This window comes from Ammospiza nelsoni, chromosome 5, assembly GCF_027579445.1.
Source record: "Ammospiza nelsoni isolate bAmmNel1 chromosome 5, bAmmNel1.pri, whole genome shotgun sequence".
In the NCBI taxonomy this organism is placed as follows: domain Eukaryota; kingdom Metazoa; phylum Chordata; class Aves; order Passeriformes; family Passerellidae; genus Ammospiza; species Ammospiza nelsoni.
Window position 1 is genome coordinate 60,504,446 of NC_080637.1, and position 18,097 is coordinate 60,522,542.

The window sequence follows — 18,097 nt, forward strand, 5'->3', positions numbered from 1 at the left end:
GTCCAGACACATGTGCTTCATCTCCAGTTGGCTTAATAAGGTGATTGATTTTAAATCTGCAGAAAGGAGGATCCCATGGAGAAAAGCTCTACATTCCTACAAAAGGTACCTTCCATGAAAGACAAAGCCTTGGGGGGAGAAATCCTTAAATTAAATTAATTCAGGTTTAGATGAAGGGTAAAGAGAATCATATGCTCCAAGGCACTTTCAGCTCTTTCCTAATGGGCATTGGCTCACTCAACAGTGCCAAATATCATCAGAGCATCTTTGAGATCCAGTGTTTTCAACAGGAGTTCAAAGCCCTTGGCCCCAGGCAGGAACAGACCCTGTACATATCAATTTAGGAGTATCTTGAACTGAGGAGTTACCAGAGTTGAAGCTGGTTTGGTTGTCTCCCAAAAGTCTTATTTTAAGCTCCTTAAACTGAACCATAACAGCTTCTGCCTGGCATAAATTATAATCCTCCAAAATGGTCTGTACTCTTTCATGCAAGTCATTTATAGTGACTGTTTCAGCCCTGTTCCAAGGAGCAGTTTCAAATCCCAGCAGAAATAGCCTGACCCCACAAACAGGGGCTGCTTTCTTCCGTCCCTCCTGGTGTGTGCAGCACCCAAGTTATCAGCGTGCTCCGTGCCTATTCCCACAGCGGAAATCCCACCAGCACAGGCCAGCCAAGCCTCCCTTTCTGAGAAGCGAATCTCTCTCCCTGCTCATCAATCAAAGATGGAAATTGCAGTGGGTCACTGGCAGGAGCTTGGCCCCAGGCTTGACCAGCTACACAAGAGGATGTGAGTGCTTCTGTTGAGTAGTTGTTTGGAAACCACTGCCTGACCACCAGTTGTTATCTTGGATGTGTTTTTAGCCATTTTGGGCACTTCTCCCTGCCCATTGGAAGTGGTTCTTCCTTTCAAGCAGTCCATCAATTATGAGCAAGGCATGCCAACTGATGTTGCTACATGCAAAATGGCACACACCACATTTATATCCTACTTTTGCTTACAGTGGGAAATCTTTTGCTGCAAGAGGGCAACAGCATTTTCTAATTTTTCTTCTCCTGATGATTATTTTACAGCATGTAGGTATTTATGGATGAGGAGAGTCAGCCCCTTTGCCTGGGTGTGGGACCCAGCAGGTGAGTCAGCCCCTCCTGATGGCTGAGAAGTGATGTCCCCCAGGGGCCTGTAATGGGACTGAGTAATTTTTGATGTCTTCATCTATGACATGGACATTGGGATTGATTGCACACTCAGCAAGTTTGCAGATGGCACCAAGCTGAGGGTGCAGTGTCACACCTGAAGGACAGCGTGCCATCCAGAGGGACCTGGACAAGCTGGAGTAGTGGCCCAGCTCTGGGGGCCCAGCAGAGGAAGGACATGGAGCTGCTGGAGGCAGTGCAGAGGAGGGACACCAAGGTGATCAGAGGTTGCCCAGAGAGGTGGAGGATGCCCCATCTCTGGAGACAGTCAAGGTCAGGCTAGACAGGGCTCTGAGCAACCTGATCTGTTGAAGCTCTCCCTGCTCATTGCAGGGGGGTTGGGCTATGTGGCCTTTAAAGGTCACTTCTAGCCCAAATGATTTTATGATTCCATGAAAAAGGCATCAAATATTTGGAAGGGCAGGCTCTGTACAATACATGGTGCAGTCAAGTCTTTTTTGTATTTTCTTCTTTTTACTGATGCTGTCATGAGTAGCTCTTTAGAGAAACATTGTGCCCACTAATAACTGGCCTGCTGTATCACCTACTTCTGCCTAATCCATCTTCATTTTTATTGTGGAGTCATACAGAGTCAGACCTGCTAGACACTTAGAGAAACAAATGGTGGAAAACATAAAGCAGTCAAAGAGAAGTAAGGATGGGCCAAGCTGGAGTGGTGTAAGAGCCTTTAACTTCCTGTTTGTGTCAGGAAGACTTTAATATAAAGTACAGCAACACAGGAACTATTAATGTGCACTTCTGTGGCCAGTCCTTAAACTGACTCTTCAAGGTGGAGATTATTGTGTCATGAGCACCATTAATTTTCACAACATTATTTCCATGAGAGGCTATTACACATTGAATTACAACATTCCCATGCATCCAGGGTTCTTGTAACAGTAGGAGAAATGGTGGGCTGGAGAAGACAGCTGGGTTTGCACGTGGTCTATGTCAGTTTACTTAAGCAGAACCATTTTACTGCTGCTGGAGGAATGCAGCAAAAGGTCAGTGCTGAAACTCCACTAAAGTAAGCTGAGCACACATTCCATCTGCCAACATATGCTCACTCCTTGCTTGATCAAAAAGGAAATTTCAGAGCTCTGCTGCATGCTTGCCTTGACCCTGCTCCACACCTCCTGTCCAGTGGGCATCAGACAATCCATTCTCTAATCCTGCGTGGAATACACATTCTGCTGGAAGGATGCTTGGAATTGCTGCACAGCAGCAGCAGCAGCATCCTAAACTGGGCCTGTGCACAGGGAGAAGTGCAGGACAGCCTGGAGAAGGATGTCAGGAGAAGAGTTACATGAATGCATGAAATGTATGGGTTTATTTCCCAGTCCTGTGCACCCATCACAACCTGACCCTGTCCAAATGAGACTCAGGGGAAAAATAAACGCAAATTGTCATTCAGCTCTTGTATTTTCTTTGCCTGTCTTCTTCAAATGTTTCACCTTCTGAAGATCTGGTCAGTGTCAGAGGAGGAATTCTGTACTAACAACATGCACAAGGAGCTGCACCAACTTAACTGGGCTGTTAAAAATTGCAGAAGTGAAGCTCTTGTAGCTACAAGAGCTTTTGGCTGATTTAGAACATGCCCTCATAACATCACTTGATAAAAATAAGACTTGAGCTTTTTAATAGAACAAATTACTTAGGTTTTATATTTAACCACGGTCACTGTTAAAGCTATAACTGGTTTTCAGAATATTTTAGGAATCTGATCTTGATCTTCCATATGTTAAAAACCATCACAACAAATACCTCACACTGTGGTTCTTGATGAAGACATGACAAGGTGGCTGCAGCCTTAAACACAAAAAGTTTCCTTTGGACTCAGATTTGCTACTCTTCAGAGTGACTACTGGAAATTACCATTTCAAGGCAAAGAAGAAGACAGTCTTGAACCAGAGAAACTTACAAACCAGCATGATTTTTGTAGAGAGGGTAGTGATGTTCTGGTTACTCACAGCTCTTCAACAGATCCCAGACTCCAGTGGGGAAAATGGCACCAATATTGAGGTCTCCTTGATGCACTGAAAAGAGGATATTTGGACAAAGAGAGACAGGCTCCCTTCTGAAAACAGGACTTACAGTCTTCAAAAATAATATTGAGTGACCACTGTAATCAACCAGATTAGAACTGCATTTACTCATCTCACATTGTCTTTAGGCTGTGCCTTGAGGATTCAAGTCCATTTAAGTGTATTGTATAGTCATGGATTATGAGGAGAACATCTAAAATCACACACAGAAAAACATGAATGTAAAAAAATTAAGCTAAAGAATGAGGTCTTTGCTGGCAGAAACCAAATTAATTTTTTTAATGTTGTATTATTCTATGTGTGATGACCACATAGGACCAAATCACAATGAACAATAATTTGGAGAGTGGAAAAAATATCCTGCATGAATGTGGCAGGCATTTGAGGAAGAATCCATCACTACTCCCAGATAAGTTTATTTCCCTAACCTGCAAGTCTGCAGTTGGCAACAATAAATTGTAGGAAAAGAATATATAATGAGGGTAGGGCTGGCATCCAGCTGGCCCCTGAAAAGCTGGAACAATGGATTGACAGGATTCTTGTGCAGCCTGGCATTAAGAAATGCAGAGCCTTGACCCTGGGAATACTTTATTCCTGGCAATAGTCCAGGCTGGGCACTGATTGACTGGGGAGCAGCTTTGCTTTGAGAAGAAGCTGGGGATTGTGGTGCAGAGAGCTGAACCCAAATCCATAGTTGTGGTGAGGCAGGACAGCCACAGACTGGGCTGGTTTAGCCCAAAGGTGGCCAGGAGGCCAAGGGGTGAGGGAAGGGATTATTTCCCATCCCTGGCACATCTGGCGTGCTATGGTCAGTTTAGGGCATCCTAGCACAGGAGAGAAGTCAACAGATTGGAGGAAGTTCAGTAGACAGCCCCAGGGATGCACAGGAAGCATGCTAAAGGTGTTCAAAGGAGAGGCTGAAGGTGTTCAAAGGAGAGGCTGAAGGTGATCTCAGCAGCTTCTGAGGGATCAAGAGACTGCTAAGCTGTTTGGAGCATTTTTGACCGAAGGGAAAAAAGCTTCTGTTTGCCTTGGAAAGATGCCTTATGAATAAGGTTCTGGCTATCATCAGGGATGTAATTCTGTCATCCTTCTTTGGAGAATTCAGAACATTGTGCCATAAATGCATCCCTTCTTCAAGCACAGAAGATGCCAACAGTGTGCAACCCTAACAGCTCTCTGCAGAACTGTGCAGGTAGAATGAGCAGAGTGCAGTGGGAATGGGAGCAGGGTGGCAGAAGAGGAAAGGAGGAGATGTCAAAACCAGGATCCTTTCTATGGAAATTAAACAATGAATCACAGCTGTTAGAATAATGAATTATAAGTTTTAGACCTTCAGGTGTTGCCTCACATGCAGGGAAAAAAAACAACGCAAACACTTGAAAAACCCAGGAAAAAATTCAGATGACTACACAAAAGGTTTCAGAATTCTCCTCTGAAATATTAGAGAGGATCCAGACCAATGGACGAAGAATAGGCATGCAAGAGAAAGTCCTCAACTGAGCTAATGGTGCACAACACAAGGAAGACACGATAACCTGGCAAATGACAGAAATTGCCTTTAACCTTCTATGATCATTACATAATTTAATCTGAATAGTTCTGTGGTCAGGAATCACACAGAGGTTAGCTGGGCTACTAGACAGAATCTCATCACCAACAACAATAAAAACCAAGGAGCTTTTTTGCTTTCCTACTCAAAATGTAACTTAAATGTGGCATTTATCATCCCTGTTCCTGCAGCGTCCCTGTTCCTGCTGCAATGAGCAAACTGTGCACAAAGCAAACAAACCAAATTAACTATGTCTCTTGTCATTCATCTCTTCTAATAAATAACTCCAGGCTGATCCCTCTGGGGGTGGTGGCTGTCGCTTCTGTTTTCTTCAGCTTGGCCTTTTACCCTTGGACTGCCTGTCCTTGTGGGGTGGGAACAGCTGAGAGGTGATGAGAGAAGCAGTGTGGGCTGGTGGGCACAGCACCAGGTGGGAAGCCACAGGTCCACTGTAGAGTCACTGCTCTCTTTTCTCACAGCCATTCCCATTTCTGTGGGACATGGAGAGGGACACCTGGCCAGCTCAGGAGAACAAAGCTGGGCATATCTGACTGTCCCTGTGCTTGACATACCCTCTGCAGAGAATGAGTTCAGCATGAATAAACCGAGATCTTTTTCCAAGCAAGCTAGCATCCACCTAGTCCTAAATCCTCCAGAGTTTCTTGTGGGAGTAGATAATTTTTCCCATTTCCCTCCAAAAAGAAAACAGAAGGAAGCTGGTTTGTGATTTGGGCTTGCCTGTAAGAAATTGGCATGTGAAACTTCAGTGAGAGATTTCCCTGCAGAGAAATGGGAAGATAATTATTTGAGCTGACTCTAAGTTGTTAAATTTGCACACTCTCCTGCCCAGGTGTGTCTGAGTGTCCTCACCAGGACCTCTGTGTGTGTGACAAAATGGAGGGTCCCTGTTAATATCTTGGCTTCCTCGTGACTGGTGATGACAAACCATGTTTGAGTAGGTCTTGTACACGCTTTGGGAGTCAGCAGCTGCAATGAGGGGATAGTTTTGGGTCAGAAGTTTGCTCACTTCAGCCTCCAAGAGTTCATCAGCTGCCAAGGCTCTTAGGCAAGGTTGCTGTCTGTTATCTGGCTTATTCATTTTGGGGATCAGTGTGACAACAAATCTGCCTCTCTGTTGGGTAGTGGGAGGAGAAATAACAAATACAGTGTGCTACAACCCTTTCTGTTATCGTCCTGCTACCATAGCTCAGGTCTTCTGCTGATTAATCATCTCTTCTGTGGTCCTATCCAAATCAGCCTTGAAGCCAACAACATCAGTGTTCCCTGATCAAGGGAACAACACCCAATTCAGTGTTACCAGTTCTACAGTTTGTGGGGTCTTTGGTTGTCAATACAGCTCTGCAACCCTTGCTCTGTTATTTTTTTATGCTGCTTTCAGATTGTGATTAATATGTAATTCACAACAGTCCTGGTATGTGTATTACAAATCTCTCCACACTGGTCAGCAAACCCCATTAACCTAAAGATCATCAGATGGGGCTCCATGGTCATACTCGGGCTTACAGATTTTTATCCAACTTGTCCAGAGTCTGCAACACCTGCCCTGCCACAACAGGCAGATTTGTCACCTGGAAATCTCCCTTCTCCACTGTCCACCATCAGCTTGGATCTTTGCAGGCAAGGTGAGCAATTTTAGTCCATCCTTCTGTGCTTGAATGAGGGATTGCTCTTTCCAGGCCTTAAAATAGGGAGAGAATTTTAACAGATTTGAAAATGGAACTTAGGACCCTAAGTCATCACACATTTTTTGAAAGACGTGCTCTGCATCCATATCATGTTACTGCTCAGCTGCAGGACTTTTCTTAGACTATCTGAAAGTGGATCTGAACTGCTGTGCTCCAAAGAGGGGTTATTTTAATGTTGTGCTGAAATACTGACAATGAAAACTTGTTGCTTTAGTTAGGCAGTGAGCACTCTCATCCCAGGTCTTAAGAGTTCAAGTAAGCAGAGTTTGATTGCTGAAGTAAATTTTTACTATTTTGGAGTTCACAGGGTTTATTTTACTGCAAATGCTACTGGTGTCTCCCTCCCAAATTTCACTGGGCACATGAAGCCAGGACAACATGCTACCTGAAAGTCAGAAGGTTACAGTGTATTTTCTGGAAACAGTCACTTCATGGGCCAAGAGGACAAGTTTAAGCAGAATGAGACATTTTTTAGAGCAAACAAGGCTTGCCTAATTGAATCAGAAACTCAAGACTTTACATGGCAGTTCAAATGCTAATACACAGAAACTCAGCAACCTGCTGGCCACAGATCCAGCTGGAGAATGGTTCAAGACTCATTTCAGCTCTGATGCAGAATTGCTGAGCAGTACAAGACTGCAGAATGCACTTCATCTCCCAGCTGCACACACTTGGGGCCAGACACCAGGACTCCTGGTCTTAAGAGGACCAGGTGTCCCAGTGAAATCACAAATTTTAGCTCTTTGGTTTGGTTTACAGACCAGGCAAGAGAAGTCTGGAATTTTTGCAAGCAAGTAATCTGTGCACCCTTTCCATACAGAACACTGTCAGATTGCTCAGCTGGAAACCGCTGGATCAAGGCTGTCTCCTGGGTCACCACAGCCCTCAGCAGCCACTTTCCAGCTGGACTGACTAAAATACAAACCAATGCCATCCCATAGACTTGTCAGAAATTATCTTTGTTTGTTTTGTGTCTGACCATTTGGTTTTAATTCTAGGATCAAGGGTACTGGGATGAGACATGGTGCATCCTACAAAGTGCTCCTTTAACTTGGGCCATCAGGACACCTTAAGGGGAATCCACAGTGGCAGATGTGCCAGCAAAAGTTAGAGGAGCTCAATTAGCCCATGGTTTATCTTTGCTCTGATGAATGAGACAAAGATGCAAAGGTGATTAAAGCTGAGGATGGAAATCCAGCTCTGCACCCATTACACTTGAAAAGTTCTCTAGGGGGGGAAATAAACAGGAAAGAAAATCTTACAATGCATGTTTTTACAGACAGTGATGGCTCTGAGACCAGGCAGTGTTGGCAGGAGTCACATGCATTGGGAATGGGCAGGTTTCAGACTGCAGCATAAGAACAACTGGGAAATCAGTGCTCCATGCTTGGAACAGGGACCCTGGGCTTTGTTTCCCAGTGATGCTGGCCTCTCATGAAGACTGCAGCTATGATAAGAGGGTGTAAAATACTGGTATTATTCCTTTCTAAAAATGATATATGTACTTTATATAGATGAAAAAATCATCAGATAAAGTAGAAAGCAGGAGAGAAAAGGATCTGAAGATATTCTTTGTCACCAAAAGATATCCTTCCTTTGGCCACCACCCCAAGCCTGCCAGAGTTCAGGGGGTGTTTGGACAAGGTTCTCAGGCACAGGGTGAGATTGCTGGGGTGTCCTGTGCAGAGCCAGGCATTGGACTTGCACGATCCTAGTGGGTCCATTCTAGCTCATTATATTCTGTGATTCTGTGATAGTCAAGTTCAGCTTCAGGAAAGGCATGGAGACCTTGAAATGTCACCTGGAACAAGCCAGGGCCTAGCCCTGTGGTTCCCAATTATTTTATAGCTGAGCCTGTCTCCTGAGAGCAATCAATATTCACATACATCACTGACTCTGATCTCCTGCCTCAAGGCTGCCAGGGGCTCCCCTTCACCTCACAGGGCTCCTGCTGGGGAGTCTGCAGTGCCCCAGGCCTTGTATTGCACCTCTGCTGCTTAATGTGAAACTGTCACACTGGTGTGCTCAGTTTAATTGTGCTTCCAGGTACTCCCCTCATTAGCAGGCTTCTCAAATGACACAGAAGATGCAAGGCCTGTGCTATGAGAAGCTGACAGACACATTGACAAAAGTATTTGTATAAATCTCAGCCATTTTCCTCTGTCTCATGTCTTGATAAGTTCTGTGAAACTAATTGAGATAAAAGTCTAATCTGTCCAACTCCAAAGGAGCTGAATCAGCTTTAGTGGAAAATGAGGGGAAACAAGACAGTCTGAGCAGGAGAGGCAAATTAAGATGGTCATAAGTTATAAAAATAGTGAGTATTTGGGCTTGAGAAAAGGAGACAGTGAAACACTGGGAAACTGTGGCCATCTCACTTTTTCCTCATATTTAACACACCACCTAAATCCTTGTCTTGCTCCTACAAATACTATTGCCCCCCTGCAGGAGGAACATACTCTCCCCAGGTAAATGTGATCACCTGGAAGTAAATGTGATAATCTGGAAGTCACCTCAGTGAAAAACAGGAAGACCTAATGTTCCCATCTATGTGTCACTGCAAGATCAATGTTGCAGCCTGTGTTTCCTGCTCAGCAGAATTCCCACTGGGATAAAACCTGCAGGAGCTGGGGTTTCTGTCCCTGCTGCATGGCTTACCTCTCCTTTAGCCAGCCAGGAGCACTCCCTGCAGAGGCACAGACAGAGGTTAGCACGTGGGTAGCTCAGTAAGAGGCGCCTTGGCTTTGCAGGGTGTGCACAAAAAGAGCTGTGGCCACCTCAAGCCGATTGTCCCCGAGTATCGAGGTGCCCCGACAAGCACCTGCTGATCGTGCCACCAAGGAAGTGGCTGCAAACCTCTCATTGCTCACTGATGAGGTCCAGAACTGTTTTTACACCTTCCTCTCTAAATAAGGAAGCTGCCTGTGAGGCCTCTGATTCCCTGACCAATTTGACTCCTTTGCTTCCCACAGCCAATGAAATCCCACTCCTGCCTCCAGTCTTGGCTGACAGCACTCCAAGCTCAGCAGGCAGGGAGGACGCAGGTTTGTGTTACAGCCCTGGCAGCCTCACCTTGGGCAGGCTGTTGATGTCAGAGTGATGATGTGGGCAGGGACAGCCCCTGCACTATAAAGATGGCTCAATCAAATATAACGGAGGCTGCCCAGCGGGAAGCAGGATCTACAAACCATGGTCCCCACCAGTTGCAGTCCTGCTGGCCTGTCTCTGCTCCCAACCCAACTGCTATCGGGCTTTAGTTTCAGGTCAGCAAGCTCTATTTGCTTTCCAAAAATAAGCCTCTGCCACCATGCTGAAGGGAGAAAAACAAGAAGGGCGGTATTTTTAGGGCCATTAATTCTGACCACGTGCCCAGGAGGTGAACGGGATGGCCACGGCACAAAGACCTCTCATCACTATGTCCTGCGACGCCGGCGCTCACCGGACGCTGCCTGCCTTCCTTCTCCTGGGCCTGCTGGCCGGGATTGCCGCCACACACCCAGCTGTAAGCAGAACTAATGGCACATTGCTGGAGAGAGGATGGCAATCTCTGCTGTCCAGGTCCATGGCTGGGATGTCAGGGGAGAAGGCAGATGTGAACTGGGAGAGTGACTATTTGCTAGGAATCAAGAGGCAGCGGAGGCTTTACTGCAACGTGGGCATCGGGTTTCACCTTCAAATCCTCCCAGACGGAAGGATAAGCGGAGTTCACAATGAAAACCAATACAGTGAGTTGCATCCAGAAATGAAATAGAATAGATGTCACTTAATTGCTGTGAACTCTAGTAATTACCCTTCACAGAGTGCAAATGTTGTGACTTGATATTATTAATCTGTGCTACATCTGTTGCCTTTTAAAGTCCCTGGGATCAATAAACATGAGAACTTTTCGGGCGGAAACATGGCACAAAATGCTTAGACGAATTTAGATGGAATTAATTTTTACCTGCTTTGCTGCACAGATGAGAAAAGACAAACCAGGTCAAAACCTGACCCTCTGCTGCATTTTCTTGCTCCTCATCTTCTCATTTGCCTTTTGAATCTGGGAGGTTTTTGCTGAGTCTGGAGTGCCAAAGCATGATTCTTGAATCCCAGCTGACCAGTATTTTTGGGACACTCAGTGTGTCCCATGGAAGGGGTTTGCTGGTCCTGGTTTGTTCATTCTTGTGGGTGCTGTTCTGTTACCCTAAGAATTAAGGAAAGCATTAGTCATATGGATTTGAATTTCCTGTAGAGGGCAGTTGCTGAAATCTTTTGCAGCAATGTCCTGTGGGACTTCAAAATGCAAGCCACACTTCTTTAAGGCTCAGCAAAAAACCTTTTGTAAGTATAGCATATTACATTAAAATTTGTACAGATCTTATTTTCTTATTTAAAAGGTCCAGAGGTTGACAGATCAAAAGAGTTTGATAGAGCAAAAGGCTTATACAGAATGTAACTACAGTTCTAGAATAATTATTTTCAAATCCTGTGACATTTAGAAAAACACAAGATCTCTGTGTATATTTATTTTGCTGAATTAGGGAGTTAATTCTTATTAAAAATATATTACAAGTTCATTAGGGTGTAAAAAAAACCAAATTATATCAAAATTGCTTCCCATTAGCTATAGTTTCTGTGATAACACTCTATTAAACTTCCTGTTTTTCAGGCCTCTTTGAAATATCCACTGTAGAAAGAGGTGTTGTAAGTCTGCTTGGTGTGAAAAGTGCTCTCTTCATTGCAATGAACAGCAAAGGCAGGTTGTATGGGACGGTAAGTACAAGTGCAAGTAGCTTTTCACAGTTTATACAAAAAGGTTTTGAAGTGGTTTGGTTCAGTTTAGTGTTTTGCTTTGTTTGTTTGGGTTTAGTTTGTTTTGGTTTTGTTTGTTTCAATCTTTTCCTTATGGAAATCTCTGATTACAAGCAGAGAAAATAGCCCTCCTGTTAGAGGGAGCCTGCCCAGCCTGCTGTCATCAGTGCTATTTAATGCAACAAGCAGCACGGCTGTTACAGGACTGGGATTTTAAAGCTTTAAGACTGTACAGAGGACACCTTAGGAAAATGAACATATTCTGCAAATAGTACAGATTAATTAGATGGCTTCTTCTAAGGTCACAGGGCTGCAAACACATTGTAGCAAAGCTGAGCCCCATTGATTCCATCCTGCATTGCACTGTGTGTAGGAGAGGCACAATTATAGCTATTTCCAACAGCTACCCTTAGTAAAGTAAGGACCACATGCTCCTTCCTACCAAAAACAGCCACACCATCTAGAATAAATAGGAAGTCTACCCTACAAGGTCAACATGTGTGGCTGGGGTTATTTTAATGATCAGTTTTGTGAGATCAGTTGCAAAGGGTGAGAAAATAATAATAACTATTAACAATGGTATGCAAATCATACTAAAACACCATCCTCCTCATCTAGATGATTTGCTATCTAAATGCAGTTTAACCTCTGAGATGTGAGCAACACATCTCCAGTGTCCATACCCAGCAGAAAAAGTGATTGTTAGGAGGTACATTTGAAAGAGGCTGGCCCTGGGCACTAGGCAAAAGCAGCTCATCCCAAAGTAATGAATGGCACTGGTTGTAGCAATCTCTTTTGTCAAGGAACAGCAGTCCTTTCCTTTGGAAGAGCTGTAATTTCAACAAAGCATTGCAGTGGTTTAAAATAATGCCAAATGCTGTGAGGGACCTGTGACCATCACTAACCCGATTCCTTCTCACACTCATAATGACAGGGCACACTTTAAGGTCCCACTTCAGGAATATTCTCTCAATCACAAGTGATCACAAGCACCCGAAAAGTGCCACAAGTCCAACTGCTTTACTTACCTGGGTCTTTCTAAAAAAGCACAGGGTCCGGCTTCAGAAATCCCTTTGATTTTTTTCCCCCTCCACCTTCAATACAGTTTTGTTTATTTTCAAATACACTTTCAAAAACTGTAAGAGATTTGCATTTTCCCTGCATAGCACAATGCCTTAAGTCAAACTCTTACAGGCTTTGGATGGTGTTATCACACAGATGCCCAAATAGAGCTGCATTGGTAGCATCTCATGTGCCAGACATTTGAAGTCAGAGAATTATTCTGCTTTCTCTTTTAATTTCCTCTGCATTTGTCTCCTGCTTGTCCTCTTGCACCTCCTCTCCCAGATAACTCCCCCTCCTTAGATTTTCATGTTTTGACATGGAGGATATTAAAACTGTTTTCCCAGATTAGAACTAGCTGCATAGTTAAATATAACTAATGGTTTAAGAAAGAAATTATTTCTTGCAAATCAAATCTCTTATTAAAGCAAGCAGTTGTCCCTGGACACTGCTGTTTGGAAAAGCTCTGAAGGTTTCAACAGCCAGCATATAATTTTTTATAAATGATGGAACTTCTGGCAGAGGGGAGGTCTTAAATAAAGCTGTTGTTTGGGAGAGAGGGTGCGATGCTGACAGAAATTATTACTTGCAAATAAAATGAAGAAATCCGTGATTTATAATGAATTAACTCGATCTGCCACAGGAAATACACAGTCCATTATCTGGACAGGTGGCATCTGAGTTCATCTGACTCCAAATTAGCACCGAGGAGGGAGATTTATTGTTGGCCGCAGTGGCTGCGGCACCACCTGTCGCACACTGCAATGAGCCCTGGTGTAAAAACACAAGGGAGAAAAATGACCTGGGCCTTGGTGGAAAATTGATTGCACCTGATTTGAATCCCTACCCCTCCCCTTGTTATTCCTTAGGCTGTTTTCCAAGATGAATGCAAGTTCAAGGAAACCTTGCTGCCCAATAACTACAATGCATATGAATCCAAGGTTCACCGCGGCGCTTACATAGCCCTGAGCAAACACGGCAGGGTGAAGAGAGGGAACAAGGTTTCTCCTGCCATGACAGTGACCCACTTCTTACCAAGAATATGACCACCAGCAAAACAGAAGATTAAATCCCAGGACAAACTGTTTCATTTTGCACATGGGGAATAACCTCCCAGGTAAAGTATTTATACTGGTCATTGCAAAAAAAAAAAAAAGATATCTCTATATGTATGTGTATATTTGGATAAAAATATTTGTACTAGATTCATCACATAGCATATGTAATACAATGCTGCTTCTGTCCTACTCTGTACAAATTTTACATGGCTGTGTGCCTCCTTTGGTGCTGTACAGAGAAAAATGCAAGCTGGAGTGCAAAGGAAGTTTTTGGAAGATGCAGAATGGCCGTGGACAACCATCTAATCAATCATAGGTGATTTACTAGATATTATTTACCTCACATAATAACCTCTTGTACTGAACTGTTTACATATCATGGGCCAAATCACCAGATGATTTTGCTTCACCAGAGCTTCAGGCAGTTCACTCCATCTGAATATCTGCCTGCATCCCCCTCTACAGACTGTGTCCTGTCCTCTAAAGTCCTCAACTTGTTTTGATCACTAAGGTGCCAATTCCATAAGTGTTTCTACACAAGAAAACTGTCTGTTCCCAGAGCCTCTCTGCCTCTGAAGGGATTCCCCAGGGTCTCCTCACATGGACTGGTTGGCAAAATGAAGACCTACAATCAATTTCCCATGGGAAGGGCCACAGGATAAATCATACGTGACTCCCAAATGCAAAACTGAGTTGGAGCTGAGGATTCTGAATGGCATTTTGTGAGCTTAGTTTAGACTTACCTCCAGTATAGATGCGTACATCTTTAATATTAATATTTGTATAAATATAGACATGGGACGGATGAGTGTGCATCTATGTAAGTACATACTTTTAATGAATCAATCATGCCAGTCTCCTGATGCCCATGTGACTCTATATAAAAGAAAAGAAATATTTAAAGGCACTGAATCTCATTTAGCCTGAATGTTGTTGATCTCTAAGAACTAGAACTGGTGTGTGGGCTGCATTTTATAAAAGATAAGAAATTCATGGAAGCTTCCAGCAAAGGGTTATTTTAGAAAACTCTGTTGAATTTTCACTGTCTTAAGTATATTTGGTTCTTCTCTATCATACCTCCCTAAGGTATGAAGGACAGAGAAAGGAGGCTACACAAGCATACCTTCCCATGTTGGGACAGAGGAACTCGTGCCATAATTCCAATTTCTGTCACTTGCAAAGCATCTGTTTCAAAGACAACATAGCAAGCTGTATGAAGCACTCTTCAAAGCTCTCCTAGAAGCTGTACAAATGACACATAACCTTGCTTTGCTATTTTGACAATCCTTTTCCAGATCACCAATGAAGCTGCATTCTCTGTGCCTTTGAAAGAGTATTTTAAGAGGCCCAAAGTCAATAGTTGCTATAAATGTCAGTTACCAGAAGCCTTGGGATTCCTGCATTGGTGGCATGCTCCTAAATTTGAAACTAGATTCAATGTAATGTCAGAGCATGAGCATTTTCAGCATAGATGGACCATGCTGCTGCAGAAGTGAATATCTGAGTGCAAGATTATCTCCCACGTCCAGCCAAAAGGGGGCTATGTCCAGCCTTGACATGCCATTCTATTTGCAGGGGCTGTCTATTCGTGATGAATTTGAGCCTTCTGACATGCATGAGAGACACTGTCAGGGCCAGATCCTCAGCTGGAGTAAATCAGTCCAGGAAAATTATCAGTTTATAGCTACAGAAGATTTGGCCCAAAGGACATACCCACAAGGATATACCCACCACCTCCATTCCCAAGAAACTGTCAATGCAATTGTTTTGTGAACAAGATACAGTTTTCCAGCATCTCTAATGTGACTTATACTTGGATTTATCTAGTTCAAATGTAAGTGATGATCACAATGTAAATGAAGAGAAAAAAAGAGTGGAATCCTACTCACAGTACAGGAATGGGATACTTTGGAGGATGCTTTGGAAGGAAAGGAGTTGAAAGGAATTGCTCTTTATTTTCTGGTCTTGCAGTATTTCAGAAAGAAGCCAAGATGACACACTTTGTTCACCCACAACCTGTGCCGCAGTTCGCTTTGGAGAAATGTGCATTTGAAGTGAAAAATCAGAAAGTTTTGAGTGGGGAGAGAGTGGGTCAAAGAAAAGTTTGGAGGATATCAGAGTCCCTAGAGGTACAGAGAGCTGTGCAACATTAGCTGGCAACCTGTATCCTGGGGTTATATTCCTAATTGTCTTTGAAATGAAGTTTGAAGAAGTATGGAAGAGTCCAGGGATGTAGAAGGAAACAGAGTTCAAATGCTGGTGCACAAATTTGTTTCTGATCACAGCTTAATCCAGCATCCTTATGACAGGATGAAGTCTGTTCCCTCTTAAACCAGGGCAGCCTAGAGAAAATGATTGTTGTCAGGACTGGTAAGCATTGGGAGAGCTGGCACAAAAGGTGGGAATCAGACTCACTGGCTCCATTTTGCACACACTGGTCAAGCGAGGACAACCTGTAGACCAGGTCACAAGGAGTCAGGACAAGAGGGAAACGGCCTCAAGCTGTGCCAGGGGAGGTTCAGGTTGGACATCAGGAAGAATTTCTTCACTGAAGGGGTGGTCAGGCATTGGAACAGGCTCCCCAGAGAAGTGGTGGAGTCACCATCCCTGGAAGTGTCCAGGATATTACTGGATGTGGCTCTGGTCTGGTTGACAAGGTGGGGATTTGTCAAAAGTTGGACTTGATGATCTTGGAGGTGTTTTCCAACCTCAATCATTCTGTGTATCTATAAATCTGTTATTCACAGCCTGAGACTGCTCTTAGGAACTGCAGACCCTTTTGGATGCAGTTTTGGTGGGCATTTGGAGAGCCCCATCAGTCACTCTGCTGAGTTACTCTTTACATCACTGTTTTTATCCTCATTACACCCCAATGCCAGCCAGATCAACATGGAAATCACAGCTGAAATCAAAGAAGGGTATGTGACTATATAAAGAAAACTCATGAAACTAAAGGAATTTCCCACATCAGGGCCAAATTAGGAACTTCAAAACATATCTCAAGTGTGCATTAACAGGGGTCATGCCATGGGCTGAGCTTTGAAAGCATTGCTGTGAATGCTCCACACCAGCCTGGCATGCCCACATTTTGCACATGGGATTCTCCTGTGGAGTTAATGCCTATATTTACAGTTTCTCCTTCCTCAGGCAAACCCCATAACATTCTAAGATTTAATTCACCCTGTTAGAAAGCAGATTTGGCTGGAACTGAATCATGTTCTTAAATAAATGTATTTTTCCCAGACATGCAGAGACACAGATATACACACAGTGGAAAAGCAGAGTAATATTTGTATACCTCACTATTTCAATTCCAAGATTTTATTTTGCACAGTAAAATGGTGCCAAAGTTCTCAGATTGCTTTTTTTTCACTAAAATATACCTCATGTTCTGACTCAATATGGACTCACAATTGAGACTGTAAATTTGCAAGAAACATAAAACTGTCCAATCAATTGTTTGTGAAATTGCTTCTATTTTTATATGTATGTGCTGCGCACAATAGTTTAATGTATTCATAAAATAAAATTTTATACATTTTTGGTAGTGTTTTGACTCTAAATCCCTCTTAACACTTGGTTTTTCCCTTGATTCAGAAATGCTGTGTTAACTCTTCCTCCAAATCTAGTTTTTATTCACCTCTAGAACCAGAGTATGCATTGGTACGCTTCAAATTTTTGTAGACCTTTGCGTAATTCAGATTTCTTGCCTGGGAAGTGCCCAGGTGTCCTGGGAGGCATGGGCATTTCCCATGCTCCCTTCCCACTCTGTGCTCTCAGTTTGGGGGATGAAAAATCTCCCAGGAATTTTGGGGACAAGAGATGGTGGATAAGCCTCACACCTCTATGAAGAATAGGAAACATTTTTTTAAGTTTACCTCATTTTCTGCTTCCTCACAGGTAATTTGAAACTTAATAATATCTCTGTTTCTATGGAGACATTTATAAGGGAAAGGACTGTTGGAAGGCTTGAATCCAACCTCTTAGATGAGTGCTGGACCAACTTCAAAGCTAGGGGAAGATGTATCAGGAAGAATCCCATCTACTCATCTCCTGCAACAGCTTCATGATTCATTAAGCTCTGGTTGAAACTCTGGATAGCAACTCAAAGGGAATCAAATAGAGAAATATCTCAAAAGGGTCACCAGAGCAGCCCATGCTTTGCTGATATCCTAAGTCTAAAAGGGGCTGGCATCTTCTTTACAGTCTTGACACAGGATACATTAGTCCTGTGCATTGACAGAAAGTGTCTGTTAGCTCCAGCTGGAGCTAACTCTTACCAACACAAATGGCTGCAGAAATCATCTGAAGGATTCAGTACCATGAAGGGAAAGAAAAAAAAAGGAAAAAGAAGGCTTTCTGGTAATTGGCACGTACAGGATAAGCTCAGCTGCAGGTGCACAAAGCTCAGGTCCATGAACTGTGTGGCTTCTGCTGAGAGCACGTTCAGAGCAAGGGGCAGTGTCAGCGCCAGTGCTGGGATCCAGAACCCCCCCCTGTGCTGGGCTGAGCCCCCAGTGTGGGCAGCAGGGCAGGGGGGATTCTGCCCCTGTGCCCCTCTCTGCTGAGCCCCCCTGCAGGGCTGCATCCAGCCCTGGGCCTAGCACAGCAAGGACAGGGAGCTGCTGGAGCCAGGCCAGAGCAGGGACACCAAGGGGAGCAGAGGGATGGAGCAGCTCTGCTGGGAG

At 43.8% G+C, this 18,097-nt stretch overlaps 1 protein-coding gene across 1 annotated transcript; it reads left to right on the plus strand.

Moving 5' to 3' along the window:
* The first annotated feature begins 9,883 nt into the window (after positions 1 to 9,883).
* Positions 9,884 to 13,416, plus strand: FGF6 (fibroblast growth factor 6). The gene is made up of 3 exons (XM_059473087.1): positions 9,884 to 10,223; positions 11,147 to 11,250; positions 13,221 to 13,416. The coding sequence occupies exons 1-3, from the start codon at positions 9,884 to 9,886 to the stop codon at positions 13,395 to 13,397; spliced, it is 621 nt and encodes a 206-aa protein (XP_059329070.1). The 3' UTR covers positions 13,398 to 13,416.
* The last annotated feature ends 4,681 nt before the right edge of the window (positions 13,417 to 18,097 follow it).